This window comes from Lonchura striata, chromosome 9 (genome assembly GCF_046129695.1).
Source record: "Lonchura striata isolate bLonStr1 chromosome 9, bLonStr1.mat, whole genome shotgun sequence".
NCBI classification, from domain to species: Eukaryota; Metazoa; Chordata; class Aves; order Passeriformes; family Estrildidae; genus Lonchura; species Lonchura striata.
In genome coordinates this window covers 2,288,497-2,315,912 of record NC_134611.1, presented here as the reverse complement: position 1 = coordinate 2,315,912, position 27,416 = coordinate 2,288,497, and the positions used below count along the sequence as shown (strand labels likewise).

General features: G+C 59.9%; 2 protein-coding genes across 2 annotated transcripts; both read left to right on the top strand.

Moving 5' to 3' along the window:
• The first annotated feature begins 478 nt into the window (after positions 1-478).
• Positions 479-10,846, top strand: QSOX1 (quiescin sulfhydryl oxidase 1). The gene is made up of 12 exons (XM_021545788.3): positions 479-756; positions 2,865-2,965; positions 4,264-4,312; positions 4,493-4,595; positions 5,363-5,453; positions 5,661-5,806; positions 6,271-6,408; positions 6,523-6,652; positions 8,467-8,589; positions 8,699-8,843; positions 9,072-9,251; positions 9,587-10,846. Exons 1-12 carry the CDS (start codon positions 489-491, stop codon positions 10,312-10,314), a joined length of 2,202 nt encoding a protein of 733 aa, XP_021401463.3. The 5' UTR covers positions 479-488; the 3' UTR covers positions 10,315-10,846.
• Positions 10,847-16,132: 5,286 nt separating this feature from the next.
• On the top strand, positions 16,133-26,160 carry LHX4 (LIM homeobox 4). Its single transcript, XM_077785237.1, has 6 exons — positions 16,133-16,223; positions 21,429-21,600; positions 24,547-24,749; positions 24,935-25,089; positions 25,501-25,672; positions 25,763-26,160. The coding sequence occupies exons 1-6, from the start codon at positions 16,148-16,150 to the stop codon at positions 26,158-26,160; spliced, it is 1,176 nt and encodes a 391-aa protein (XP_077641363.1). The 5' UTR covers positions 16,133-16,147.
• Positions 26,161-27,416: the final 1,256 nt, after the last annotated feature.

The window sequence follows — 27,416 nt, the reverse complement described above, 5'->3', positions numbered from 1 at the left end:
AGCGCATCTGACCGGGCACTGCCCTCGGGGTGCCTGTCATGGTGACAGCGTTTTGGGGCTGAATCAGCTGCCTTCGCCACCGCAGAATCACAGGTTCATTTAGGCTGGAAAATACCTAAATCGCCGAGTCCAGCCTGTGACCCACCACCACCACCCTGCCAACCAGACCATGGCACTCAGCGCCAGGTCCACTCTTTCCTTAAAACACCTCCAGGGACCACGACTCCGCCACCTCCCTGGGCGGTCCTCACTTGACCAGAATCGCCTCATTTTATGCCATTTGTCCCCTCGAGGAAGGGAAGGCAGAAAAGGGGGGCGGAGGAGGAGGTGCGGGGGCCGGTGAGGCGGCAGGCCTGGGCCGGCGAGGGGCCGCGGCCGCTGAGGGATCCCCGCCCCGGCCCCGCCCCGGCCCCGCCCCGGGGGCGGCGCCACGGGCGGCTCCGGGCGCTAAAGGCGGCTCCGGGCGGCGCCGCCCGGCCTGGCGGGCGATGTGGCGGCGGCGGGCGCGGGCCGGGGGCCGCGGGGGGCCGGCGGCTCTCCCGCCGCTCCTGCTGCTTTTGCTGCTGCTCCGGGTGCCCGCGGCGCGGCCCGGCCGCCTCTACTCGGCCTCTGACCCCCTGGAGCTGCTGGGGCCGGGGGCGGAGGGGCGGCTGCTGGGCTCCAGCAGCGCCTGGGCCGTCGAGTTCTTCGCCTCCTGGTGCGGGCACTGCATCCACTTCGCGCCCACATGGCGGGCCCTGGCCCACGACATCCGCGGTGAGTCCCCGGCCGCGCTGCCCCCACAACCATCGGCTCCCCGATCCCTCCCTGTGCCCTTGACCTTGTTATCCCGCACCCCTTACCCCTGTGTCTGTTTTCTTCCGTCCGCACCCCGTGTCTCCCTCTGCCCCTGCACTCTCAAATTCCCCCTGCACCTCTGTTCACCTCTGTCTGCTTATCTCAGCACCCCTAAATCCTCCTCCCCCGTGCCCCTGCGCAGGGTGGTCCCGCTTCCCCCAAGACCGCCAGCATCCTGCAAGCCCTCCTGCGTCTTTGCCCCGTCGTCCTCCTCCTCCTCTCCTCTCCGCTCTTAAATCCTCCCTGCATCCCTGGCTCTGCATCCTCGTTCCCGTGAGCATCCCTATATCCTGTGTCCTTCCCACGCCGCCCCTCAGTCCGCTCTGCCCTCCCCTCTGCCAGCTCCCCGCGGTCCCCCTGCGGCCCAGCTCCAGCCTCCCTGGCACGCCAGCCGGCTGGGAAGGCCCAGCTCCCTGCCGGTGTCCGGGTTTCCCTCCCCTCCATACCCAGGCCTGGCTGGGAACCCCCTTTGGCAGGGAGAAGCTCGGGCTGAGCCTGCCCCAGGTATGGGGGATCCCGCTGCCCCCTGACTTTCCTCAGCCTCGCTCCTCCCGGTGCCTGCAGGGACAGGGGCGGCAGGTCGCTGGGCACTGATCCCAGCTGCTTTGTTCCCGACTTTGACCTTGGTGCCCGGCCTGGCCGGTGCCAGCCCCGCCCGGGGACCCGCACACCCCGCTGCCCGGCCCCTCGTCCTGCCGGGACTCGTCCTGCCTCCCCCGGCATCCCGGGGTGCTCGCGGCTTCTCCCTGTTATTGCACTAATTGATGCAGCGCGGTGGCTGCCGCATGAGTCAGGGCCCGGCCGGGCGGGCATCCCGTCCCTCCGAGGGGATGCCGTCCCTCCCTGGGGATGCCGTCAGAGCTGCCCGACGGGCAGGATGTGAGGAATGGGGTGCGTGCCCGGGCCCCGCGGGGCAATGCCGGCTCTCCTGGCCCCTCTCCAAAAGAGGGCTCCCCCAGGCTCTCCGCTCCAGAGGCCGGAGTGCGGACGGTGTGCCCGTGGAGGCAGGACGGGGAAGCCACCCCCGTGCTGCTCAGCATCCTCGCCGCCATTCCCACGGGGGGATTTTCCTAGGAGTGGGCTGGACGGGGAGGATGCTAGGGTGACCTGCAGACACCACGTGCAGATGAGTGTGGGAGCATGCCTGGCTCCCTGCAGCAGGGCTCATCACCAGTCCTCCTGTGCCACGAGTGCCACGGCAGTGGGAAACAGCTCACCTGTCCCGTCACCTGAGACACGGGACACTGTGTCCCTGCCTCCAGCATGCTCCTGCCTAGGCTAACATGGGCTCTATCTGCGTGCCAGCACCATGTCACTCCCTGTCCCACTCGAAGGATAAGGCAGGGCGTTCTCCAGCTTGTGTCCTTCACGTTAAAAAAAAAAAAAAAAAACATTTCAGAGCTTTATTCTCCCATTTTCCTGCTGGTTTTCAGAGGCTGCTGCTTAAAATATCTCCATGCCCCTTTTTGTTCAATTCTTTTACCCCAAGGGCATGCTGGTCTTCACTGGGGAGTCACAAATGAGGAGCGGATGCTCAGCACCTGGGCAGGCTCTGCTGTAGTGCCCTGGCTGCTGGTTTTGGGTGTTCCCTCTTGGTTATCAGCTATGCCCTTGGTCTGGGGTGAGACAAGGTGGAGCCTGTGCTCCTTGCTCTCCCCGAGCTGTGGCTAGCCATCCCTCCCCTTCTCCTGGTGTCCTCTTCCCAGGAGCTGGGGCAGAGGCTGGACAGGCAGAACCAGCCGGGCAGGCAGTGTTGGGTAGAGCTGCCTGTGCAAAGCCAGCTCCCGCCTCACACGGCTTTCCCTGTGTTCCTGCTGCCCGGAAAGTAGGGCACCACACACCAGTACAGAGCACAGCCCTGGTGTTCAGGCTTGGAAACCATCAGTCACTGTGCTGCGAGAGGCAAGCAGTGGTTTTGGGATCTGCCAGTGGATCTCTCCTGTTTCTGCAAGCACTCATGGGGAGGAGGGTGGTTTTTGGGGCTGTGGTGTGCTGAGCTGTGCTGACCTCGTCCTCTGTCCCCACAGAGTGGAGGCCTGCAGTGATCCTGGCCGCCATCGACTGTGCCGATGAGGACAACCAGCAAGTGTGCTCCGATTTCGGGATAACCGGCTTCCCCACCATGAAGGTGAGACTGTGTGTGCCAGCTTCTGGCTGGGCTTCACTGTGCTTTCCCTTCTGGCCTCTTCTCTCTTGCTCAATCTGATTGACACAGGGGTATTGCACCAAAATACTCCCCCTGGGGTTTTGCAGGCTGAAGCTGTTTCACCCTTCCCCAGAACAAAGTTGTGTCTTGGCTGCAGCCAGTGCAACTGCCGAGTGATGGAGCAACAAGGAGGGGGGAAGGCCAAAATGGTGTTTTGTGGTGAAACATAGGGGCTGGATCTCTGTTAAGATGAGGGAGACTCTGGCTTCTGAGTTGGAAACATTTAAGAAAGGGTGCTTGAGGGCAGAGAGAGGTTTCAGGTACAGGTTTTGGAGGAGGGCACAGGGATGCTGCGGGAGGTTGCAACTCCTGGGAGCCTCCTGTGGTGGCTGGCAAGGAGCCATTCCTCCTCCTGGGCCTGTGCCCAGCCCTTTAGCTGTGTCAACACTGCTCTGCAGAGCTTCCCGCTGCAAACGGAGCCTTGCTCCAACACAAGCAGTGAAGCCAAAGGACTCCAGGTGCCACAACCAGCAGTTAAAACCAGGATTGCCTTGAGATGAAATGGGCAGGGATGAAGGTTTTACCAGACATACCCTCACTCCCAGCTTACAGGCTCAGCTCCAGGTAGGGTCAGATTGGGGGTTTTTCTGGCAGGTTGGCTTGGCCCCAGCCCTGCGCTGGGGTCTCACCGAGTGCCCACTGCCCTGGAACACTGATGGAAATGTCTCCTGGGGTAGGGACGAGTGCTGATGTGGCCATGCCAAGACGTCACTTGCTTCACATCATGTGTCCCTGCTGAGCACCTTTTGCAAACAGTCCCAGCTCCCAGCCCAGCCTGCAAAGCAAACACCTGGCTGATGCAACCTAGTGTTGCTGCTCTGGCTCTGCCCTAGGTACTGGAGCCACTGTGGGAAGCCAGGAGTGGGAAAACCCCCTTTTTCCTACCTTCTCAGAGCTCTGGAGCAGGAACACTGGTTTGCAGGACTGGGAAGGTTCTAGCTGCCTCCCTGGGACCCCTGGAGACACTTGCCAGTGTCACCCTTGGCTGGACACGGCTCCCAGCCCATACCTGCATCCCTCCCCCCTGGGGATGCCCCAAAAGATGGGGACATGGCTGGGAGCTTCCTCTGTGCTGGCTGATGTCAATTAGCATGCTGCAGTATTGTGGGGAAACTGAGGCAGAGCTGGTCTGCAGGGAGCCTCAGCCTGCTGGGTTGCACTGCCTCCTGTCCCACTCCAAACACTCACTCCAATTTCCCCTTGTGTTTTTCCCCTTTCAGTTCTTCAGAGCTTTTAGCAATAAGCCAGAGGATGGGATAAGGATTACCAGTGAGTATTCAGAGCCATGGGGTTTTCTACCCTGGGTGTGAATGGCCCTGCTGCCCCCACCTCCCATACACTGCAATATCAGGGAGCTCTGGGGGGCAGCTCCAAGCAGCTTCCCTTGGCTCAGCCCCGCTGGGGTTGGCTTCCCCAGGACTGACCCCTTGGGGTCCTGTCCCCCTGCAGATCCCAGTGCCACTGTCGAGGACCTGCGTCACGCCATCATCACCAACCTTGAGCAGAGCCAGGATGCCTGGCCGCCCGCCTGTCCTCCGCTGGAGCCAGCAAGGTAGGGGCAGCAGGGGGCTGGGATAGCCTCTATCCCATGGGAAGCAGCTTTTGGGGAAATCCTGAGCCCAAAATGAGCAAGGAGCAGCTACTGCATCACCCACATCCCAGGGAGATTACCTGGGCAGTGTAGAACTGTTTCCATGGCCCAGAGGAGATGGACTGTGTTGTCACATCTCCTAACGAACCTGCTCATCAGCCTTACTTAGAGCAAGCAATTCCTGGGCCCCAAATTCTCTGGGTTATGGCAGTGTCATACCATGCTGAGTGAGGCTGTGTTAGAAGCTTTTTCCTGTCCTGAAAAGAGATTTTGTTGGTATCTGAGTAGTCCTTGCTGGATGCAGACAGTTGCTGCATTGTCCTGAGAAGGAACCTTTGGATTTCCCAGAGCAATGGTCGAGCCAGGTACATGCCTCAGGTACTCTGATGCCTCTGTGTCTTAGACAAAAAAAAAGCCAGCCCCGGTTCAAGTTCATTTCTGTTTTTTATCCCTGGACAAGTGTGCAGCTCCCTCCTGCCCTGCCTTGCCTGTGCTTTGTTTTCTACCTCCTTGGCCAAGCCCAGTGGGTTTTTCTCAAAGCCTGTGAACCAGAGCAGAAAACTAGGCTGGAAACTTCAGCAGGAGGAGTTGCCTGTTCATTGGGGCTGATCCTGCACCAGCATTCCCTGCCAAATCCCAGCGGGCAAGGCTGGAGCTCCTTGTGAGGGGGAGGGCAGAGCATCCAGCTGATGCCCAGGCACCTGCTGGCATCCTCCTGTCTCTTGCAGCGCTGAGGAGGTTCACACCTTCTTCCAGAGGAACAAGGACCAGTACTTGGCACTCATCTTTGAGAAGAGCAACTCCTTTGTGGGCAGAGAGGTGGGTATACTGCATTTATCCCCCATTTCTTTTTCCCTGCTGCCTGATAACTCCTGGGTGCCCGTGGCAGGGCAGCTCTCACTAGGAAGCCTCCCTGCCCAGCTTGCACCCAGCTTAGCCAGTGCCAGATGTTACACAGGGCACTAAACAGCTCTGCTGCCTCCCTGGTGGGGCTGTGCCCCCCACATCTGACCCTGGGGCTTGCAGGTGGCCCTGGACATGCTGCAGTACGAGAACATTGCAGTGAGGAGGGTGCTGAGCAGCGAGGAGGAACTCGTGCAGAAGTTTGGTGTCACCTCCTTCCCCTCTGGATACTTGCTCTTCCGCAATGGCTCCTTCTCCCGCCTGCCTGTGTGAGTGTGGGGCACGGCGGGGTGGCTCTGGGGATGTTGCTGGGGTGGCTCTGGGGATGCTCCTGGGGTGCCAGCCTTGTGCCCCGTCTCCCTGTGCTCCTTTGTACCTGTGGGAAGGTGCATTAGGAATGAGATTGGCTGAGTAGAGGAGGCTAGGTGGGAGGTTGTTGGTGGGCTCTGAACTGCACTGCCAACCCTGGCTGGAGCTGGAAGAAGGGAAGATCATGGTGACTGAGCCATTCTCTTCCCACATCTGCCTGGAGGTGGCATGATACGGCTTCCTGGGGCTCAGCTGTGCTCTAGGATGCATGTAAGGCTACCTACCCACTGCTGAGGCAGGTGGAGAGTGTGGAGCACCCCATGTTCCCTCCCCAGACCTGAGCTACCCACTTAGCTAAGCCTTCATCTCCTTGGCTGTCAGGCTTGGGAGGGACAAGGGATTTAGGGCTTCTCTTTCCTGGCAGGCACATAGAGGCGCGCTCCTTCTACACCTACTACCTGCGCACGCTGACGGGCATCGCCCGCGGCTCCTACAAGCTGAACGCCACGGCCAGCACCCTCAACGACACGGACCGCGTGTCACACCCTCTGCGAGCCGACCGGTCAGACCCCACCCCTGCTGGGCACAGGGCCGGGCGGGGGGCTGGGGCCTGGGGAAAGCCCTGGGGTGAGGATTAGCGGGCTGATGGAGCCTCGTGTTGCGCTGCCCTCCCCAGCTCCAAGCTGTACATGGCCGACCTGGAGTCCGCGCTGCACTACTCGCTGCGGGTGGAGGCTGCCCGTGCCTCCTCGCTGTCGGGAGCACAGCTGGCCGCCCTCAAGTGCTACGTGGCCACGCTGGTGAAGGTGAGGAGCTCTGGGTGTCAGGAGAGGAACTGCCTGTGCCTCCATTCGCCTGTTCGTGTAATGCAAACAGTGCGGGCCACCGTGCCCCAGCACTCGGCTAGTGAAGCGTGGCAGTCTGGTGTGGGCCCTGTGTCCTGGTGCTCAGTGTATCCCATGGCAGTCCTTGTCCTTCTGGATCTCCTAACTCAGCCCAGAGTCCCAGTGGGAGTTAAGAGGGGGTGCTGGAGTGTTTCAAACGAGATGTGTGTTGCCAGCTTTGATGGCAGTGGGATCATCATTTGCAGAAGGTGTTGAGGTCTTTTCAGAAGAGAGGCTGTCGCCTGCTGGGGTGTCAGAGATGGTCACAGAGGTTTGTCGCTCTGTTATGGATGCTCAGTTCAAGGAGCCAATCTCTGCAGGCTCCTTTGATAATAGTCCAGGAAAGGAACTCCCACACTGAGTCAGGCTCCAGACAAGTGTAATTTAAGGTCTCCTTTTTACTTCTATGTTGGGCCTGGCACAGCTGAAGTGACTGAGAGCTTTGAGCCAGCGCAAGCAGAGCAGTTTAATTTCCTGCTGTGATGGAGTCCTGCTGCATTTGGCTGGTTCCTCTACTGGGCCTGCAGGAATCCTGTCTCCAGCCCAATCCCTGTCACAGCCCAGGCTACTTGGCAGACTGGGGCTGTGCCTTCCTCCTTTGCTCCCTCTTTTGTCACCCAGGGTCACACACTCAGTTTGGACTTTGCTTGGCCCTCACTGATGTGCAAGACACCCCCTGCTCCCATCCCCATCTGCTCTCCCCCAGGAAAGAACTCCAGACATGTGCCTGAAGTCCTCAGACCTATATGTGGTTCCTCTGCCTGCCTCTGCTTGCCCTCACTCTTTCTCCCTTTAATATGAACTACAGAGATGGGGAAATAAATCCCTGTGGCACCAGCTCCCTGCCCAGGGGTGTAAGTGTGCTGGGGGGCGGGGAGCATCAATGGTTTTATTTTATCCATTTTTATTCTTCCTGCAAACCTTCCCCTCGATGAGCTGTGGCAGTGGGTGGTGGGTGCTGGTGCTTCCCCGGGATGCTGAGCCAGCACTGCCATTGCCCTGCTCATCCACAGGACGGAGCAGCATCCCCAGGATTGCCAGCCCAGGGCTCAGCCTGGGGGAGCTCAGCCAGCAGGTCCCAGCCTTAACTCTTGCGTTCCCAAGAGGTATTAAAGGAAAAGAGAGGGGGAAAAGTCCTAATGGGGGAAAAAGTGGTTCCTGGAGGCAGGAAGCTTCTGTCCAAGGAGTTGGGAGGACACTGTGTTTGCAGCACAACTGTCAGGTCACAGATAATTCCCCTGCAAATTTGGGTCTTTTTGTGTGATTCCTCATGGGCCTGGGAGGAAGAACAGCTCAGACTCAGCAAATTCCTCTTCCTTTTTGCTTCTCCCTCACTTCTCCTGTGTGCTGGTGTCCCCTCCTCCTTGCAGGTCGGTCCCTCTGTCTGTCTGTTGGTGCCAGGCTGCTTCTCTCCCAGGAGTGGTTTTAAAGTGCAGCTGCTAATCGGCTTTGCCAGACTTACGGACAGAGTGGCTTTTTGCCTCCCTCAGTTGGGGCTGGGGTTTGGAGCCTGAACATGCACACAGGGGACTTGCCACCCGGTGTGGGGGGACAAGCTGCAGCTCCCAGCCCCTCAGAGATAGGCACCAAAACCTTGCCAGGACCATGCTGCTCTCCAGCAGAGAGGATGCAGGTGCTGCCCCGTGCCTCTGCTGGTGAGCCAGGGGTGCCTGTGGGCTGCCCTGTTGCTCCCAGGATGAAATCTGTGTTTTCTCACCCCTCTCCCCACTCTGCAGTACTTCCCAGGGCGCCCCTGCGTGCAGACCTACCTGCAGACCCTGGATGCCTGGCTGAAGAACTGGACAGAGCCCGAGCTGCCCCGCACAGTTTTGAAGGAGGCCATGAAGAATAACAGAGATGTAAGATGCCCATGGGGACTCCCAGCCCCTGCTCTCCTTACCCCTGCCCCTTGTCCCCCAGCTGGCACTGCCTGTCAGCCCTGTCACACCGTGTCCATCTGTCCGCCAGGCCTCCCAGCCCTCAGTGCTCCCCACCAACGTGACCTGGGTGGGCTGCCAGGGCAGTGAACGCCACTTCCGTGGCTACCCCTGTGGGCTCTGGACCATCTTCCACCTGCTGACTGTCCAGGCTGCCCAGAATGGCCCTGACAAAGGTACTGGGGGCTCAGGGGCTCAGGGAGGGAATGTCCAGCTGAGCTCTGGCATGGGTAGGGATGCTGCGTGTGGACAAAGGCTTGTTTCCCCCCTCCTTCATCTCATCCAGGGGCAGTTCCCATGGGGACAAGAGACAGAGTTGGGGTGTGGGGTTGCTACCTCAGCCGTGGGACTGTGGTGGTGGCACAGGGAGGTCCAGACTCACCCCTGTGCTCTGCCTCCCCCAGAGTTACCCCTGGAGGTGCTGAGCACCATGCGCTGCTACGTCCGGCACTTCTTCGGCTGCCAGGAGTGCGCCGAGCACTTCGAGGCCATGGCGGCCAAGTCCATGGACAAGGTGGCCAGCAGGGAGGAGGCCGTCCTCTGGCTCTGGTCCCACCACAACGAGGTCAACGCTCGCCTGGCGGGTAAGGGGGGCTGCCACCAGGGGAGGTAAGGTGGAAGAACATCCCTCCTCCTGGATGGGTCTGGTAAATGGGTGTAGCAGTGGGGACATCCCGTTGTTACTGTCCCTGTCCCAGGGGACAGCAGCTGGTCATGCAGCATCAGACTGCCCCGGAGATAGAGTTGGATCTTACACGCTCCTTTCAGGGAGCTTCCCAAAGCTGCTGTTTGTCCTCCTCCGGAGGAGGCTCCTCCAGGTGTCCCCATCCCCAGCTGCTGGACTCTCCGTGGTGTTGATACAGGGGGAGGGTGCGTCACACGTCTCCTCTAACCCCCTTGCCGGCTCCGGTCCCTGCAGGAGGTGACACGGAGGACCCCAAGTTCCCCAAGCTGCAGTGGCCTCCGCCGGACTTGTGTCCCCAGTGCCACAAGGAGGAGCGGGGGGTCCATGCCTGGGAGGAGCCGGCCGTGGTCACGTTCCTCAAGGCACACTTCTCCCCGGCCAACATCTACATGGACTATGCCGAGCCCGACCCCATCCCCGTGGCCAGGGAGGGGACCGGCGCCAGGCTGGACACGGAGGGCTCGCGAGAGGAGAGGGGGAGAGGAGAAGCGGAGGAAAGGGAGACAGAGGGAGAGGCGAGAGTCCCGGGGCACCCGGGCTCCGCCGAGCCGTGGCGCCCCAGCATCGTGCGGCTGAACCCCAAGCTGCGGGAGGGGGGCGAGGACATCATGGACCTGGATTCCTTCAGCGAGCAGCACTTCAAGAGCCAGGCGCTGCGAGCGGCCGCGGGCCGGCGCCGCCGCATCAGCAAGCGGGACACCATGGCCCTGCCCCGCGGTGCCATGGTGGGCAGGGAGCGCCGGCGCGCCCCCGGCGTCCTGCTCCGCCACGAGGAGGAGGCTGGGGACGGCCTGCGGAGCAGCCCCTGGCTGCGGGTGCTCGGATTGGGCTTCTCCCGCCTGGACATCAGCCTCTGCGTGGCCCTCTACTTCCTCTCCTCCATGTGCCTCCTGGGCATGTACACCTTCTTCCGCCTCCGCACCCGCGCCCGGAAAGGCCGCCCTGGCTTCCCCATGGCCTGAGAGGGGTTGAGGGGCCCGGGGGTCTTCCTAGGGTGGGTGAGCTGCTGAGGCAGGACACCCCTGGGACAGCGTTTTGTCCCACGGCGGGCAGGGGTCTGGCACGTCCTGCTCCAGGCAGTTGCCTCACCGGGGGTAGGGGCTGGAAGGGAGGTGTCAGGGCATCCCCCTTTCAATTCACAGTGCCATGTTTTTAGGCGTGTGGGAGCTGGGACACAAAAAGTGGTTTGTGTTTTGGCACCCATCTGCTCTCAGAAGCTCCCTGGCACTGGGCTGGTTTCAAACTGGGAAGCCCAGTGCTGTGCTGGAGAGCAGCCCATTGGGGTCCAACCACTAGTGGGGCCAGGTGGGTGCAGGTTTAGCCCCCCAAAAAGGGGATGCTGCTGGGTGGGGCAGCAGTCATGGGTTCAGATGCATTTTGTGTCCCCCTTCTTTGAGATGTGGCCCAGGGCCTCCCCATCTTTCCCTGCCCCCTCCCCACGCTGTTGTTTGTTCTCTGCTTGTCTTAGTGGAATAAATTATTTTTGCCAATGCCTGCCCTGCTGTGTCGGCTGGTCCCTGCCACGTGGGCACGCTGGACTACCACGCCCCATTCCTGATGTCCCTGCTCCTGCCTCCACCTCACCCCAGGAAGAGCACTTGGTTTAAAAATCTGTTCAATGTTTTTAAATACTATTGTATGTTTTCTCCTGCCTTTCGCTTGGGGATAATGCACCTTTGGGCGGCTGCCCCCTGTACAGCTGGTGCATCCCCAGGGCTGGGGTGGCTCCTGGTTTCTCCTCAAGCAGGGGGAGGCAGAGGAAGTATGTGGGGGCCACAAAGCTGCTGGAAAAAAAAGTTGGAATGAGCTGTGTAGCTGCAGTTCAGTACTGACCATGCCCGTGGTCTGGAGCAAGGAGACACACGGCAGCATCCCTGGGGACCAGGACTTCCTTGGGTGTGGGCCCCCTGCGCCTGTCCCCGATTCTCTCTGCCCTTTTATCCTTGTTAGGAATCATTAAGGAAAATGGTTGTTTTTGAGAGCCAGGGCCGGGGCCATCTGCTCTCCCAGCGCTGTCTAAATCTCCCTGTAACAAATTCATTGGGATTACGCTGCCCTCCCCTAATCCTGGCCCATCCCCCCGCGTGGGGGATTTAAAAGGATTAGAGCCCGGCCGATAATAAACTTTATTAAGGGGGAGGGGGGGTGTCAATCCGATTTGGAGCCTTTTTCTTGATATCTTCACTTTGCCCAGGTGGGAGGTGAGGGCTGGCGGGATGGGGATGAGCTCCACCGCTGCCCTGGCTCGGGGAACTCTGGCTCCCCCAGCCCTTCCTCCCTCACCTGCCCGTGAAATCAGTTGTCTCCCTCTACCTTTCCTTTAATGTTCGCGCGTGGTCACGCTTCCAGGCGTTGTGGGGCTGGCACCCCTGTCCTCAACCTCTGCCGCACTCCCTGGAGCGGGTGCTCAGGGCCCCGTCCCAGCACGGAGCGGGGCTGGCTCCCCCGAGCCGGGTGCCGGCCCTGCCCACCGCCGGGTGATGGATGGGGAAGGTCTCATCGCTGCAGCCCTGCTGCCTTCTTCTCCTTGATTTCCCTGGGGGGTTCACCCCCAACATCAATAACCCCCCCCTCGCCAGCTGCTCCCCTGTGTGGGACCGAGGGATCGCGATGTGGGGCTGCCCGTGGTCACCTCAGCCCCAAAATATGCCGGTGGGGTGGGCAGGGGGTGCAGCAGGTGGAGGGAGAGGGGATTAGGGCTGGGGAGGTGGGCGCTGCCGGAAGGGGGTTAGCGGGATGCCCAGATTAGCATCTCCGCCGGGCCCGCAGCCTAAAGCCGCTGTGCGCGCAGGAAACAGAGAGTCTCGTAAATAGACTTTCCGTAATCCTGTTTGGTGGAGTCGCAATCCGCCCGGCCCCGGCTCTCCCGACCTGTGGCACCGGGGTGTCCCCCTGCAACACCTGGGGAGCCCCAGTGCAGGGCACAGCGGGGCTGCTGCAGGGCTCGGAGTGTCCCCCACGCTCTGTCCCCATCTCGGGATGATTTGGGGACAGGTCCCCCCTGAGCCCTGCAGAGCGGGAGCAGCAAGCTGCTGTGGCCACACTCGCAGGTGGCACAGGCTGTCCTGGGGACCCAGCCCAAGCCCCCGAGCTGCCCTCCCTGATGGACCCTGATGGGGTCACCCCTTCCCGGCACTGCCACGAGCCTGGGGGTCCCTGGGGCTAATTACCCAAATGGCCGCAGGCTGCCGCGGGGCGGCCGCTATTCCCTAATACAATTTACCCTCAAGTGCAATTTAATTTTCCTCCAGGCCGGTGGCCAGCCCCCCGCACACCCAGCCACCTTCCCACCCCTTCAGTGCTCGCTCCTTCCAGCCCTGCCCGACTTCCCTTTCCCTGCTCGGCACAGGGAAGAGCCTTTCTCCACCGGCATCCCGTCTCCACACGCGCCGCAGCCATAAAATCACCGGGGGTCCGCTGAGCGCCGATTAATTTTCAATTACAATTAGCAACGCCCCTGCCTGCGAGGGGAGAGGCTTTCCCTGGCTGCTGGTGAGTACCCGGCTCTCTCTCGATGTGCTTGTCCTCGCTCCAGGCCGGTCCTGCAGTAGGGATGGAAACGGGAGGGGGTAATTATTGGGATAATTCAGATTATTTATCTGGGGGGGCTCGGGGTACTACGGCCGATGCTGCCCAGGGGGGAGGTGGCCTCATGCCAAAAGGGCATGAAGCTGTGGCAGCTTTGGACTTGCAAGGATGTCCCCACTTTGGTCTGGAGGAGCAGGTTTTGTCACATGAGGGGACTCGGAGCTGGGCTGGCACCGGGCAAACTCTCTGCATGAGTGGCACAAAGCCTCAGCTCCCTGGCACCTCCAAATCTGTTTGGGGTTTGCTGACTGGGACAGAACTGCACTCGCAGCCCCCAGGCATGAGTCAGGACCTTATAGTTTCCAGTTTTCCTTATATTTCCTTATATTGCTTTACATCTCCCCAGTTCTGCCTAGAAACCCCCTTGTTGCACCAGGGGACAATGCACTGATGTCCCCCTCGGTGCCACAGTGTCCAAACCAACCCTAATTCTAATGTGCCCAGGGCTGGGGCACACACGGGGAGGCTGGCTCTGTGTTTTGTCACAGGCTCTGGGATTTACCTGCATTTTATTAACGATGAATCCCAGCAGGGAAGGTGTGGGAGCAGCATCCCTGCTCGTCTGTGGGTTTTGCATCATCTCCTCACGCTGCTCGTGTCTTCCTCTGGCTGCAGGGCCGGAGGGCTCCAGGCAATGCCAAGGAAGGAGCAGGGCATCTGTGTGGGGCCAGAGCCCCCCAAAAGTGCCCCAGAAATGCAACCTGATGAAAATCGACATTCACCCTTCTGCAGGATGGTCACCATGAGCCATAGCTCTGATTTAGCTCTGGGTGGAGGAGAAAGCCTGGAGGGGGAACATTTCACACCCACCACATATAACCCACTCTCTCTGGGCACCACCAGCACCCAGCAGCGTTTTGAGTGGCACAGAGAGGATTTACTGGGCAAGAACCTCATGCCCATCTGAACCGCCCTCTCCTTCCTGTGACATGGGAAAAACAAACTCAAAAGAGACCAGGAAGCCCAAAGTGATCTAAAAAATCCCTAAAGAGACCAAGAGATCTCCACCAACATAAGGAACAGATGGACAGCAGGAAGGATGGAGGGGAACAAAGCCGTGCTACCAAGGAGAGGAAGGGATGAAGGCGCTGCTGGGAAGATGTGTGAGCGAGCACAGGAAGATGCTGGTGGGGTGGTTTTTTTGGTGGTGGCAGCCCCCCGAATCCCTGCCTCTCCCCCGGCTTCCCCAAGGTGAAGGCTCGGTGCTGGGTGGCTCCTTTTGCCCGCTCACCACTTCCATGAGTGATCCAGTGCAGGGCAGAGGGGGCTGGATCAATCTGGCAAAGCAGAAAAATGAATGAAAATTGAATTCTCCGAGGAGAAGGGGGTGGAGGGAGCTGTTATCCCGGCTGAGAGATAAATCAGAGCGTGCCAGAGAGCTGGGAGAGCGCGGTGACTCCCAGCAGCGCTGGAATAATTAGGGAAATAGGTTGGAAATGCAAAGCAGCAGGACAGGGCAGCGATGGGGCAGGGTCCGTCTGTCCCTCTGTCCGCTCGTCCGGCTAAACTTCTCCCGTAAATCTGCCTTAGGGACCTGCCTTTCTGTGCGCTGGGGCCCCGCTGTGGCTGGCTGGCGACTGGGGGGGCACGGGGGCCCCCTCCCCAAGGGGCTGCGGAGCGCAGGTGGCCGGGGGCGACGGGGGTCTGGCCGTGCTTAATGCACTTAAGAGCTGCAGCGTGATTTAGGGGATGGGACGGGATGGGATGGGAGGGGTTGGGATTCACCTCCCTGTGATGGGAAGCAGATTATGGCGTTCGGTGAGCTGCAGGGTGGAGCTCACTCCGGTATGAGCGCACACCGGTCTCTGCACAGAGCTGCCATGTGAGGAGGACGGGGGTTTGCTGGTAAAAATGGAGCTTTGAGGGGGTCAAACCCCAGCATCTCATAGAAAAACTTAATTTTTTTCCTAAGGAACCATCAGTCTTAATACATTTTTTAGGGTTTATTGCTTTTATTTTTAAACATTTTTTTTCCAGATGCTGGCTTGTCCCATCTGCACATTTTCTGACGGAGCAGGGTTTCAGGATTTTTCAGGTGGGAAAATCCTCTTCCTAGCAGTGTAGAAACGAAGGCTTGGCATGGGAGCACCTGAGCTGAGGGTGGCCATGCTCTTGGCTGGGTGAGCATCTTCCCTCACCTGCCAGAAGCTGCCGTGTGCCACCTCGGGAGCCTCCCCCTGCTCTCTAAGCAGAGCGGGATGGCCCAGCACGTCGGGGCTGTTTGGTACCGCTGTCCCCGAGCTGGTGACACGGTGACCATCGGGAAGGTTGATGCTGGGGGCACCCCCCCTAACTTCAGCTCCATTTCGGTGAGTTTCCTTGCTCGGCCCGTGGCCGCCAGGTACAGCCACATCAGTGGCGGGGGCTGCGTTGTCTCAGGGCTTTCCCTCAGCAGAGCCCCACGGGGATGCTCATGGAGGCCGTAGCCACCTTTGCGCTGTGACTTCAGCATTGCCACCTTGTGCCACCGCGGCCCGGGGCTGTCGGGCTGGGCACGCCGCAGCGCTGCCGACTCGGTGTGTCCCCGGGGAGGCACCATGGGATGGGCCCAGGGATGTGTTACACGCCCTGTGGAAGCAGAGCGTGTCACGGCGGGGTGACAGCAGCTGGGCGACAGCTCGTGTTGGTGCGGGATGTGCCGCTGTCCTGCGGAGCCGGGGAAGCGGCCCTTGGCTAAGGCTCCATTCCCGGCGGCAGGAGGGACAGGGCAGGGGCTGTGCCTGAGGCCAGCGCCTTCCACGGAGCGGGAGAAGGGCCCTGAGTCCCGGGAGCGGAGCGGCCTTGGGGCCGTCCCTCCCTGTCCCCCTGTCCCCCTGTCCCCCTGTCCCCCTGTCCCTCCCTGTCCCCCTGTCCCCCTGTCCCCCTGTCCCCAGCGCCACCGCCGGCCCGGCCCCGCCCCTTCCGCGCAGGCCCCGCCCCCTCGGCCCAGGCCCCGCCCCCGGCGGCGCGGAGCGGGCGCTGATTGGCTGCGGGGGGCCCGGCCCGCCCCCGCCCCCCTGCGGGCGGTGACGTCAGGCGCGCTCCCCGCAGGGGAATGAATGGGAGGCGGGCGGCACCGGCGGGCACCGGCACCGGGACACGGCACCGGGACTCGGCACCGGGACACGGCACCGGGACACGGCACCTCCCGCCGCCGGCCTCCGCCGGCCCGGCCCGCGGCTCTCCCGCCCCTCTTCTCTCCCCTCCGCCGCCCCCCGGGCCAATAAAATGATGCAAAGCTCTGCGCTCGCTGCCGAAGGGGCTGTCAAGGGGCTTCCCGAGATCCTCGGTGTGCCGGTGCAACGTAAGGACGCTTTTCTCTTCTCCCTCCTTCGCTCCCTGCCGCAAAGGCGGCCCCGGGCCGGCGGGGCAGCGCCCTGCGGGTGGGCAGGTGCCTCCGCTCCCGTTCGCTCCCGGTTCTGCACTTTGTGTTTATTTTCCCCGGCGTGTAGCGCCGGTCACGGACGCGAAAATGCGGCGGGTGCGGAAGGGAGAGAGGTGCCCCGGGGCGGGCGGGTAGCGGAGCGATGCGGGCCTGGCCCCGACGGGGAGGACGGCGCGGCTCCGGCTGTGCGTGTGTGAGCGTGAATTCGAGTGTGAGAGTGTGTGTGTGTGAGTGTGTGTGTGTGTGTGTGTGTGTGTGTGTGTGTGTGTGTGTGTGTGCGGCCCCGGCCCCCGCCCGCCCCGCGCATCGCCGACCCGCAGCGCACGACTCCGCGCTTATATCGTTTATCGCGACAGGCGGCGAGCGGCGGCGGTGGGAAGGGGCTCAGGGCCGTGCGTGAGCGGTACCGGGATGGAGAGCCCGGCCGGGCGCCGCGCTGCCCCCGGAGCGATGCCGCGTCTGTCCAAAAATCACCTGCGTGTCTGTGTGCGCGTCTGTGGCCCTGCAGCTACAGGTAGCGTGTCCGTGGGGGTGCGCACAGGCACGGCGTGGGGGTGCGGGCACGGGTGGATGGAGCCCGCTGGGGATGGTGCACCCCGAGGGGGGATGCTGGCCCCGAGCTGTGAGTGAGCCACAGGGGCTGCCAGCCCCTCACAGGGCCGAGCCCCGCGCGGGGGCATCCCGTGGGCACTACGGATGCCCCCTTTGGATGGTGGGGCACGGCCGTGCCCCGGTGCGCCCTGCGGGGGGGCCTCCGCGGCGGCCACCTGCGCGGGTGTTGCTGCTGTTGTTATTCTCGTTGATATTTTTGTTATTATTATCATTTCTTCCGTTTGCAAACCGTTCCCGAGACCGGGGCGTCGCCGCGCTCCCGGAATGGGGGGGACCCCACCGGGGCCAAGAGGGCGATGCTCGACCCCCCCACAGCGGCGCCGAGAAAGTTGAGAGGAGGGGCGCGACGGGCCCGAGGTGCGGGACAGCCCGGCCGGGGTCCGGCCGCACGGGGGGACACGGGGGGCACGGGGTGTCCGCTCCGGGACAGGTTTCCCCCGCCTCCGGCCGCCGCCCCGCGGAGCCCCCGCGCCGTTCCGTGCCCCGCACGGGGCCCCGGCCCCCCGGGCGGCTGGGATTCGTTTTCCCTGGGTTTTTCGGTGGTGCCTCTTCCCGCGGCTCTTTGGGGGATCTGTCGCCGTTATCCCTCGGTTCGATCCCTTTGCCGAGCTGCGGGAGGGTTGAACAGGAGGACCCCGTTTAACCAATTTCACCGCAACAAGGGGGGAAATAAAATCGCGGTCAGGAGCACAGAGCCGGTGCAGGGACAGGGACCGGGACACGTGGGGTTTGTCCCAGTACCGTATCCCGAGTCACGCCGCCGATTCCGGGTCGCTGGGTCACTCCTATGGCCTCGGAATCCCTCGATTTAGGAAAAAAAATGAGATGCCCAAACCACCGTGGAGCAGCATTGCCCCAGCATAGTTCCCTGATCTGGCCCTCCTCGGGCTACCAAATTCCCTTGCCCCTGACATTGTCATGCGTGTACTGACTGATGGATATCAAGAATTAGCAGGAAATAATCAACGAGATTAAATTATTATTATTATTATTATTATTATTATTATTATTATTATTATTGCTATTTGTTTTTCTATTAATGCTATTATTATTAATAATTATTATTATTATCACTATTATACTTATTTATGCACAAATAAAATGGCAGAAAGAAAATAGATGAGGCTGGGCTGCTGAAAATCATCCTTCTGTGGTTTCCCCGCTGCCCCAGCCTGAGCCCTGAGGCCGCTGCCAGCTCCCAATCACCTGCTTTCATGTCGTGATAGATCTGGGGCCTGATCCTGCCTCAGTGACACAAAACTCAGCCCCCTTCGAGCCAAAGGAAACTGTCCCTGGGCAGGGAACCCCTTCCCAAGAAGGATCCAGGGTCTCCCCCCAGCCCCCAGCAGCACCTCGATATTTCATCGTGTGTGAGAGGAAAATCCGTGGCATTTTAATTTTTAATCGCTATTAAATCGCATTTTTTCCTCTCCCTTTAGCCACCAGCCTCATTATTTTAGCAGCGGCTGTGTCCTACAGCATCTTTTTCTGCAGGATTTTGGGGAGGTGAGAAGTCTCCCTCCACCATCCTCCCTCCCCCCCACCCGAAAGGCCTTGCTTAGCCTTGCAGACGGGATTGTTAAAAATAAAATTCCGAATATTATTTATGAATATTGTTTTGCAAATCTCACCGGAGTCAAAACTTGTGCCAAAGCCTGCGGGAACAGTGCCCGGCTGCCGGCAGGCGCTGGCCAAGGGGCTGGAGCTGGGGCAGTGATTAATCGCCGCCGAGAAAGTCGTTTGCCCGCAGCAGAGAAATGAATCGGAAGGTTTTTGCATGCGAAGGAATGAGGTTTCCTCCCCGCAGCAAGACTTCGGGAGGAATCCCCGGAGCGGTGCTTTGCTCGGGCTCGGTGCAGGCTCCGGTCCGGCGGCCCGGCCCGCCTCGGTGCTCCGCTTTCCCCCCGCACTCCCGGGCCCGATCCCGCCTCGGTGCTCCGCTTTCCCCCCGCACTCCCGGGCCCGATCCCGCCTCGGTGCTCCGCTTTCCCCCCGCACTCCCGGGCCCCGATCCCGCAGCACCGGGGGCTCCGTCCCCTCCCCGAGCAGGAGCCGAGCGCAGCCCCGGGGCCGGGGGTGTTCGTGCCCCGCGGGGCCCGGCGGGGAGCGCATCCCCCCGGCGCTGCCCCCGCATCTCCCCCCGCTCCTTTCCGAGGGGTTTTTGCGCTCTGAGCGATTCCTGAGGCCACCGGCCAGTTTGTTTCGTTTCGATCGATATTTCTTTAATTTTTCCCGTCGGGGAGAGAGGCGGGGAGGGGGGAATGGGAAGACGGACCCGCCGCTAATAAATCACGGTAGCGGCGGGGGCCCGTCGCTCGGTCCCCGTGCGTGGGAGGGTCCGCGGGGAGGCGGGGGGATTGCGGATCTGCCCACGGCCAAATCCCGCCTGGGGTGCTCATGGGCCATCCCCTCCCGGGCACATCACCCCGGAGCAGGGGGGACCCCCAAACTTCCCCCCTGCCCCGCAGAGAGGCTGGCACGGAGGCTGCACGGCCGGGGTGGTCCCCGGGCAAAGAGGGGTGACCCCGCGGCTGTGTCCCCCCGAGGACCACCCAAACCACCCTGTGCGCACAAACAGGGAGTGCTGGTGGGCACACGCAGCCTGGCAGCGCCTCGTTCCTGACGTACCGATTGTTCCCATTAACTTTATTCCTGTTCTATAAAATAATTCAGGTAAAACGAGCGCAATAAATGCGAGGCAGGGAGGAAGCCGCCTCTGTGGCAAAGCACAAAGCAGGGTGCAGGGCTTGAATTTAAGATATTTTCTCCCTGCAAACCAGAGGGACATCTCCTGGTTCCCCTGGCAGCTCTCCCTTTTGTTATTGTTGATATTATTTTATTATTATTATTATTATTATTATCATCCCCGTGTGTGCACACAGGCATCGTAGCACACGCAGGCACCTGTGCGTGCAGTTGGTGCCTTGCATCTACAGCGAAATCGGAAGGAAAATCTGTCTCCTCTTAAAAAAAAAATAGTTTTCTTTGGAAATTTGAAGGGAGATATCGTATCCTCGGCTGCGCTTGTTTTCTTGTTGAAATGGAGCTGCGTCGCTGCTTTTAGGAAGGGGAAAGCTCTTTGTTGGCTTGTGAGAGTGCATGTAAACACACAGGTGTTTACATAAACAATCATTTAGACACAGAACGTGCTTCCTGAAGATGCACACGCGTTTATGAAGCGGCCGAGAAGGATTTCCCGGTGCCAGCGGCGGTCGCGCTGCCCTCGAACGCTTTGAACAAACCCAGCGCGGAAAACGCGGGGCTGGAGGGAAGGCAGCGGAGCGTCCAGGTGTTCCCAAAACAAGAAGGGATAGAGGGACCTCTAGAAGCCGTAGAGCTATTCATTTTTAATTAATTGTGCGGTTAATGAGGCAGAGGCTTGGACGGCAGCAGCAGCCGCGCTCCGAGGGGCGCCCCGGGCAGGGGGGAATCAGCTGCCTTCGCGTGAGGTACGTGGCAGGACCCCGAAGCATCTTGAAATAATGTTGTGTGAGGCTGTAACAATATGAGATTTTCCTCTGCTCGTTTCCTCCTTCCCCCTCCTCTCTCTTTCCTCCTTTACCCGTTCGTTCCTCTTCCCCTCGCCCTTCTCTTCTTCCCCCTCTTTTTATTAATTTATTTCTTCTTTTTTACCCTTTCTCTTCCTGTACCCCCTTTTCCTTTTTTTCTTTTCCTTCCTTGTACCATTCCTTTCCTCTCTTCTCTCACGTTTTTTTTTTTTTTTTGTTTCTCCTCCTTTTGCTTTTCCTTTTTTTTCCTGTTTTATTTTCTCATTTTTCCTGTTTTGTTTTCGAATCTTTCCTTCCTTTTCCTTTAAAAAAAAAATTTCCTTCTTGTGAATTTTTTTCCTTCTTAAATATGTTTTCCTTTAAGAAATATTTTCCCTTTTCTATCTTCCTCGCTTTTAATGTATTTTAATTTTTTTTTCCTTTTTAAAAACCTATTTCATTCTATACCTTTTTCCTTTTTAAAAAAAGTTTTTCCTTTTTCATAATTTTCCTTTTTATTCCTATTTTTATCTTTTTTTTGTATTTTTAAATATATTTTTTCCTTTAAAAATTTTTTCTTCCCTTTTAAAATTTTCATTTTTTCCCCCTTGGTATTTTGTTTGTTTTAATATTTTTTCTTTTAAAGCCTTTTTCCTTTTTCTTTTTTTTTTTTTTTTTCCCCCAAATTCATCTACTTCCATATATGTGTGAGTCAATGGGGATCAACAAACGGTGTCCCTGCTTGGTGGCTGTGCCATTCCGGAGGGAAGGAGAGGCAGGCAGGGAAAACGCGTGACAGAGAGGAAAACACGGCCTGAAAAACGGGGTGCGGGAAGGGAAAGCGCCGCGTTTGCGTTTGTCCCAGCGCAGCCCTGGCTCGAGGTTTGCAGAGGGAGATGTTCCCGGAGCTGAGGGGTGGCATCTCCAAAAACCGCAGCGCGTGGCCGGGCAGGGTTTTGGGAGCCACGAGGGGGTTGCGGTGGCTGATTCCGTTCTTCTTTCCATCCTCTCCCCCCTGGAGCAGAGATCCCCCAGTGCGCCGGCTGCAACCAGCACATCCTGGACAAGTTCATCCTCAAGGTCCTGGACCGGCACTGGCACAGCTCCTGCCTCAAGTGCGCCGACTGCCAGATGCAGCTGGCCGACCGCTGCTTCTCCCGGGCCGGCAGCGTCTACTGCAAGGAGGATTTCTTCAAGTGAGTAACCCCCAAAAAGCAGCGCCTCCCTGCCCGCGGAGCAAGCACACAGCCGAATTCGAAGCATAATTTCTCCAGAATCCTCCTACGGCTTGTTGTTGTTGTTGTTGTTGTGGAAATAATAAAGGGGATGTCGGTGCTTTGTGGATGCTGCTTGTTGGGATTTAACCATGGGAAAGCCCCAGATGTCCCCGGTGCTCCTGTCCCTCCCCGGTGCTGGTGTTGAGGTCCCCGGGGTGACATCCTGCGGCGGTCCCGGCTCCGCTCGGAGCTAGAGGGCGGGAGAAACCCGCACAAGGCACCGGCAGCGCTGCCTCTTCCTCCCGGGTGCTTCCCTCGCCTCCTCGGGATTTGCTCATGCTGTTTCTCTCCCTTCACCTTTTACCTCTTTCTTTCTTTTTATTTTATTTTTTAAATTTTTTTTTTTTTTTTTTTTTTTTTTTCTCCCATTAATGTGAAAACCTCATTTGATTGCCTTGGCAGCTGCCTCTGAGCTGTGCGATGCCCCAGCCTTGGCATTTCCCTGCTCCCACGAGACAGGACAACCCGTTCCCCATTAAAAATGGACTTTGCCTTTAGGATGCTTTGGTCCCTGACTGCCGGTGAAATGTGGGAGTTTTCCCAAGGGATAGAGAAGGTTTTTTTGCTGGGACTGGATCGCCGTGAAGCAGAGGGGGTGGATCCTGGCCGAGGGATGCCTTTCACTGCTGGGATGCAGCAGCTGCTGCCCCTTGGGGACTAAAGCCACCTCCTCGTGCCATCATCTCCCACTCCGGACCAGCCACACGGGCTGTCCCCACTACCCCTCATCACAATCCTAAAGCCACTACCACTAGTCCCTAGACAGGACTTCCCTGCCTTCCCATCCCCAGGCTCTCCTAGATCCTCATCAGGCATCAGGACCAAAGATGCAGCTCGGATTTCTCCTTCCCGGAGACGGTCAAAGCGGCCACTCCAGCCTGGGTAATAACACTTCACTTCTGATATTTTCCAGCCTATTAATCTCCGAGTCATTTAAATAGTCGCCCAAAAGGTGCGGGTAATCAATGTTAATTGGAGTTGAAAGATCAGCGACTTTCTCAGATGAGGTCCTGCCTGGATTATTTGGTGCCAATCAATAGCAGCTCGGCGCTCGCACCTCACCTTTCCTTAACCGCTCATTGATCCGGGCTAGGGAACCTGCAGGGGACGTGAGGATTTCAGCCCAACAACTTCAGAGGCACTTGGCAATGCAGGAGCTGCTTTGGAAAGGATCAGATCGATTTTTTATTTTTTTGTCTTTTTTTTTTTCCTTCCCCCGAATTGCAGCTCTTGGTCCTAGGCTCTGTCCTGGGCCCTGTGATGATGTGGAAGCACCCCGGGGTGTCGGGACAGTTGTTAAAATGGCTTTTACAGAGATCTGTGAGAGGGGGTGAATGGGCAGTGGATGGGGGCTGCAGAGTGGGCACCAGCTCAGCCTTGAGAGCAGAAAAGCGTCCTCTGTTTATCCTATCCCTCTCTCCTGCCCGCCTTCCTCTTTCCCTCCATTCCCACCCTCCTCCCCTCCATTCCCACCCTCCCTGCATCCCTCCCTTTATCCTCCATTCTATCATTCCTCCCTCCCTCCCTTTCTCTTGTCCATCTCCTCTTCACCCCTCTCCCACTTTCTCCCTTCCTCTCCCACCTTCCCTCCCATCTGACTTCAGGAAAGCTGAGGTCTCCCCAGCAGATGTCCAGGGACTCTCTCTTTAGGATACAAGTCCAGAAAATGAGATAAACCAGGTTTTTCCTTCTCACCTTCTGCTTCCAACACCCCAAAATCGTGCTGGTACCACTCATGCCCAGTATCTGCCACCCATCCCTGGGTGACAGCTGCGTGGCTCAGGGACAGTCCCAGAGCCCCAGCCTCGGTGGCTGTGCCCTGGATTTCCGGAGGGGATGAGCAGCCATGGGGCTTGAGGGTGACTTTGCACGACCGGGGGATGTTCAGGCCTCAGGGGACAGCCAGAGGTGCCTGCAGTGGCTGCTCACCCTGGCACTCAAATGTCACTGCCTGTCCCCGCAGCCTCGGGGCTGGGGCCAAAGGGATGGGGTGTTCCTGTGCTGCCTCCTTCAAAGCAGACAGGGGCAGATTTATTCTGACAGCTTTGTCACCTGGGCTGCGGCACCGGGATGGCTCTGAGGAGTGGGGGAGACCTCGCAGAGCCCTGTGGTGCCAGTGGGAGGTGGGGATCTGCCCCAGCTCAGTCCCATAACATCTCTTGCCAAAAACACTGGTGGAACATCCACCTACTTTTGGCTTCCTCCTCATAGCACCTTTAATCCATTATTCAGTGATTTCTCCCCTTGCACACTTTTTGCACCATTCTTGCATATTCCTTTCGCATTTACTGCATGAATCTTCCACTCTCCTGCCGCCTTCTTGTGCCATCCTTGCACATTTCTTTCACGCTGCTCCCACACTCCTTGCACCGTGCTCCTTCCGAAATTCCTTTCCCATTTCCACCCTCACCTTGCATGCTGCTGCCACACTTCTCCCGTGTCCCTTGCACACTCCTGCAGCCGTGCTGGCAGCTTTGCTCGTGCCCCACACCAGCCCACCCCACGCCCCTGTCAGCCCATCGTTATGGTGTAAGAGCCCCATCATTCTGCATTAATCTGGGATTCATCATGCCAGCGGGGCTGCGTAATTAATTTATTTGGTATTAATGTGGATGAAATATGTACTGTCCTTGCAGGGGAAAAATCAGGCAGCCTATAAGCATTAGTTAAAAGAATCATTAAAATCAAACCTTCCTCGGCTCCATTAGGCCGGTCTCTCACTCTGAGGAAGATAAACCCCCGCCGTGTGAAGTGTCATGCATAATAAGGTTGATTGCTGGTTTAAACTCTGCCCTGTCTCCTGCCCCCCATCCCGGCGAACCCCACCTCGCCGGGGGGCTCAGGGTCGCCCGCTTCTCCTCGCAGGCGTTTCGGGACCAAATGCACGGCGTGCCAGCAGGGCATCCCCCCGACCCAGGTGGTCCGCAAAGCGCAGGACTTCGTGTACCACCTGCACTGCTTCGCCTGCATCATCTGCAGCCGGCAGCTGGCCACGGGCGACGAGTTCTACCTGATGGAGGACGGGCGGCTGGTCTGCAAGGAGGACTACGAGACTGCCAAGCAGAACGGTAGGCACCCCGGAAAGGCTGCGGGGGACACGGTAGGCACCCCGGAAAGGCTGCGGGGGGCACGGCAGGCACGGGGGCGGCCGTGCCCGCTGGGCTGCCTGCGGGAAGGTGCCGCTGCGGGCTCCGGGGCAGCCGCTTTTGGGGAGATGTTCCCCAGCGGCTGCTACCGCCTCCTTCGCCTGCAGATGACTCCGAGGCGGGCGCGAAGCGGCCCCGGACCACGATCACGGCCAAGCAGCTGGAAACGCTGAAGAACGCCTACAAAAACTCCCCCAAGCCCGCCCGCCACGTGCGGGAGCAGCTCTCCTCCGAGACGGGGCTTGACATGAGGGTCGTGCAGGTGAGGCCGCGGGTGCCCCTCTCCACCCTGCCCCAAGAGAAGGCGACCCTCTGTGAGGCTGGGTTTTAGGGGATGCGGAGGTCACGGGGGTATTGGGGTGATGGGAGCGCCTGGAAGCTGGGCTGCACGGCTGCGGGATTGCATGGGGGTGCGGGAGCTGGGGCTAGGAGTGTTGGCATGCAGGTTTGCAGGGTTTAGGGATGCTGGTGCTGCCATACCAGGGTGCTGGTGTGCCAGGGTGCTGGGATGGATGTAGGAGTGCTGGGGTGTAAGGGGTGCCGGGATGCTGGAGCGCTGGGTTTCACGGGTGCTGGGCTGCAGAGGCGCTGGATTACAGGGGTGCTGCCATGCAGGACTGCCAGGGTGGCGGGGGCGCCCCGGTGCCACCGATGTCCCCATTGCCCGCTCCAGGTGTGGTTCCAGAACCGGCGGGCCAAGGAGAAGCGGCTGAAGAAGGACGCGGGGCGGCATCGCTGGGGGCAGTTCTACAAGAGCGTGAAGCGGAGCCGCGGGGGAGGGAAGCTGGAGAAGGAGAGCTCGGCCGAGGACTGCGGCGTCAGCGACAGCGAGCTCAGCTTCCGCGGTGAGCGCGGCGCCCGAGCGGGGCCGGGGGGCGGCGGGGCTGCCCCCGGCGCTGACCCCCCGGCCCCGCTCTCCCTCCTGTCCCCGGCAGAAGACCAGATCCTCTCCGAGCTCGGCCACAACAACAGGGTTTACGGCTCCGTGGGGGACGTGGCGGGCGGACAGTTGCTGAACGGCGGCTTCTCGGTGGAGGGCACGGGACAGACGTACCAGGACTTGCGGGACGGCAGCCCCTACGGCCTCCCGCAGTCGCCGTCCTCCATCTCGTCCCTGCCGGCCCACCCGCCCTTGCTCAACGGGCTGGACTACGCCGTGGACGGCAGCCTGGGGCTGGTGGCCCACGGGGCGCAGGGGGTGAGTCAGACGCTGCGGGCCATGGCCGGGGGGGGCCCCACCTCCGACATCTCCACGGGGAGCAGCGTCGGGTACCCAGACTTTCCCACCAGCCCGGCCTCCTGGCTGGACGACATGGATCACCCCCCTTTCTAAGCGCTGCTCGCCCCCCGCCCCGGCCCCCCGCGCTCCCCCCGGCCCGCAAGCGCAGCACCGAGGGCACCCGCCGGCGGCTGAGCCTTCCGGAGATCCCACGGGAATCGGCCCTGGAGGGCTGCAGGGAGGGGGGCGGCACCGGCGCTGGCCGGGGTGGCCGTGCTGGGGCGGGGGGCGCGGATGCCTTTGGGTGTAAGCACAAGAGCGGCGGCGCTCGGCGAGGAGCCGGCCGCGGCGGGGCCGGCGGAGGGAAGGAAGAGCAGCCAGGGGCGGCAGAGCCCGGCCCGGCCCCCCCTGCCGAGCGCCGCTGCTGTCCTCAAGAGTTATTTTTCGATATGGTGTTGACACGCAGCCGGGCGCTGCCCGGAGCCTCCGCAGAAAGAGAAGTCTATATTGTAGAAGGGTTTATTTTGCCGGGGACACGTCCGGGCAGGGCCATTGCCCCGCTGCCCGGCGGCGATCCTGCCTGCTCCTGGCCTAGCGGCCGTGATTTATCCCTGGGCACGCAGGAGCGCCGCTGCTTTGTACCATGGTCACGCGAGGGGAAGGAATTGTAAAAATTGCCTCCAGCCCGGGATGCCCACCGGCCAAGCTGTGCCACGGCAGGGCCAGCCGGGGTGCCTGGGGCTGGCACCTGCAGAGCAGCCACTGGAGGGGTGGGTGACAGAGGTGGGCAACGTCTGAGGCCACTGCAAAATAATTCCTCCCAAGTAGGGGAGCAGGAATTGTGTCAGCTGCAAAAGCACCCGCGTGGTGGGAAGGGGAGGTGATTGGGGTGTGAGGTGCTCCTGGTCCAGCCGTGGGTCTGATGGTACCAGAGGGTGAGTGCGGGCAGCCAGGAAGGATCCCGGCGGCTTTGGCACGTCCCACAAGCTCCATGGGGTCTGCTCCTGGCCAGGCTCACTCAGCACTAGCCCCTGCTCAAAACCCACATGCCCATCTCCTCCAGCACAGCCACACCCCCTACCCTCAGACCTTCAGCCCCATGGATAAGATCCAGCTCCACACTCTCTGCCCAGGATGCCCAGCTCTGCCCCAGCCCCAAAGGGATGCCCCGGCCATGGAGTCCCTGCCATCCTCTCTGTCTCTGGGGTAATGCTGATGCTCTCAGGCTGCCCTTCAAGGGCGGGCTGGGGGTGGATTCACTTAGTCAGCTCCTTCTGGAGGTGTGGAGGCTCCAGAAGCAGAGGGATAAAAAGAATTTAAAAAAAATAAAAAAAAAAAAAAAAAAAAGAGAAAAGCCACATGAGAAAGCA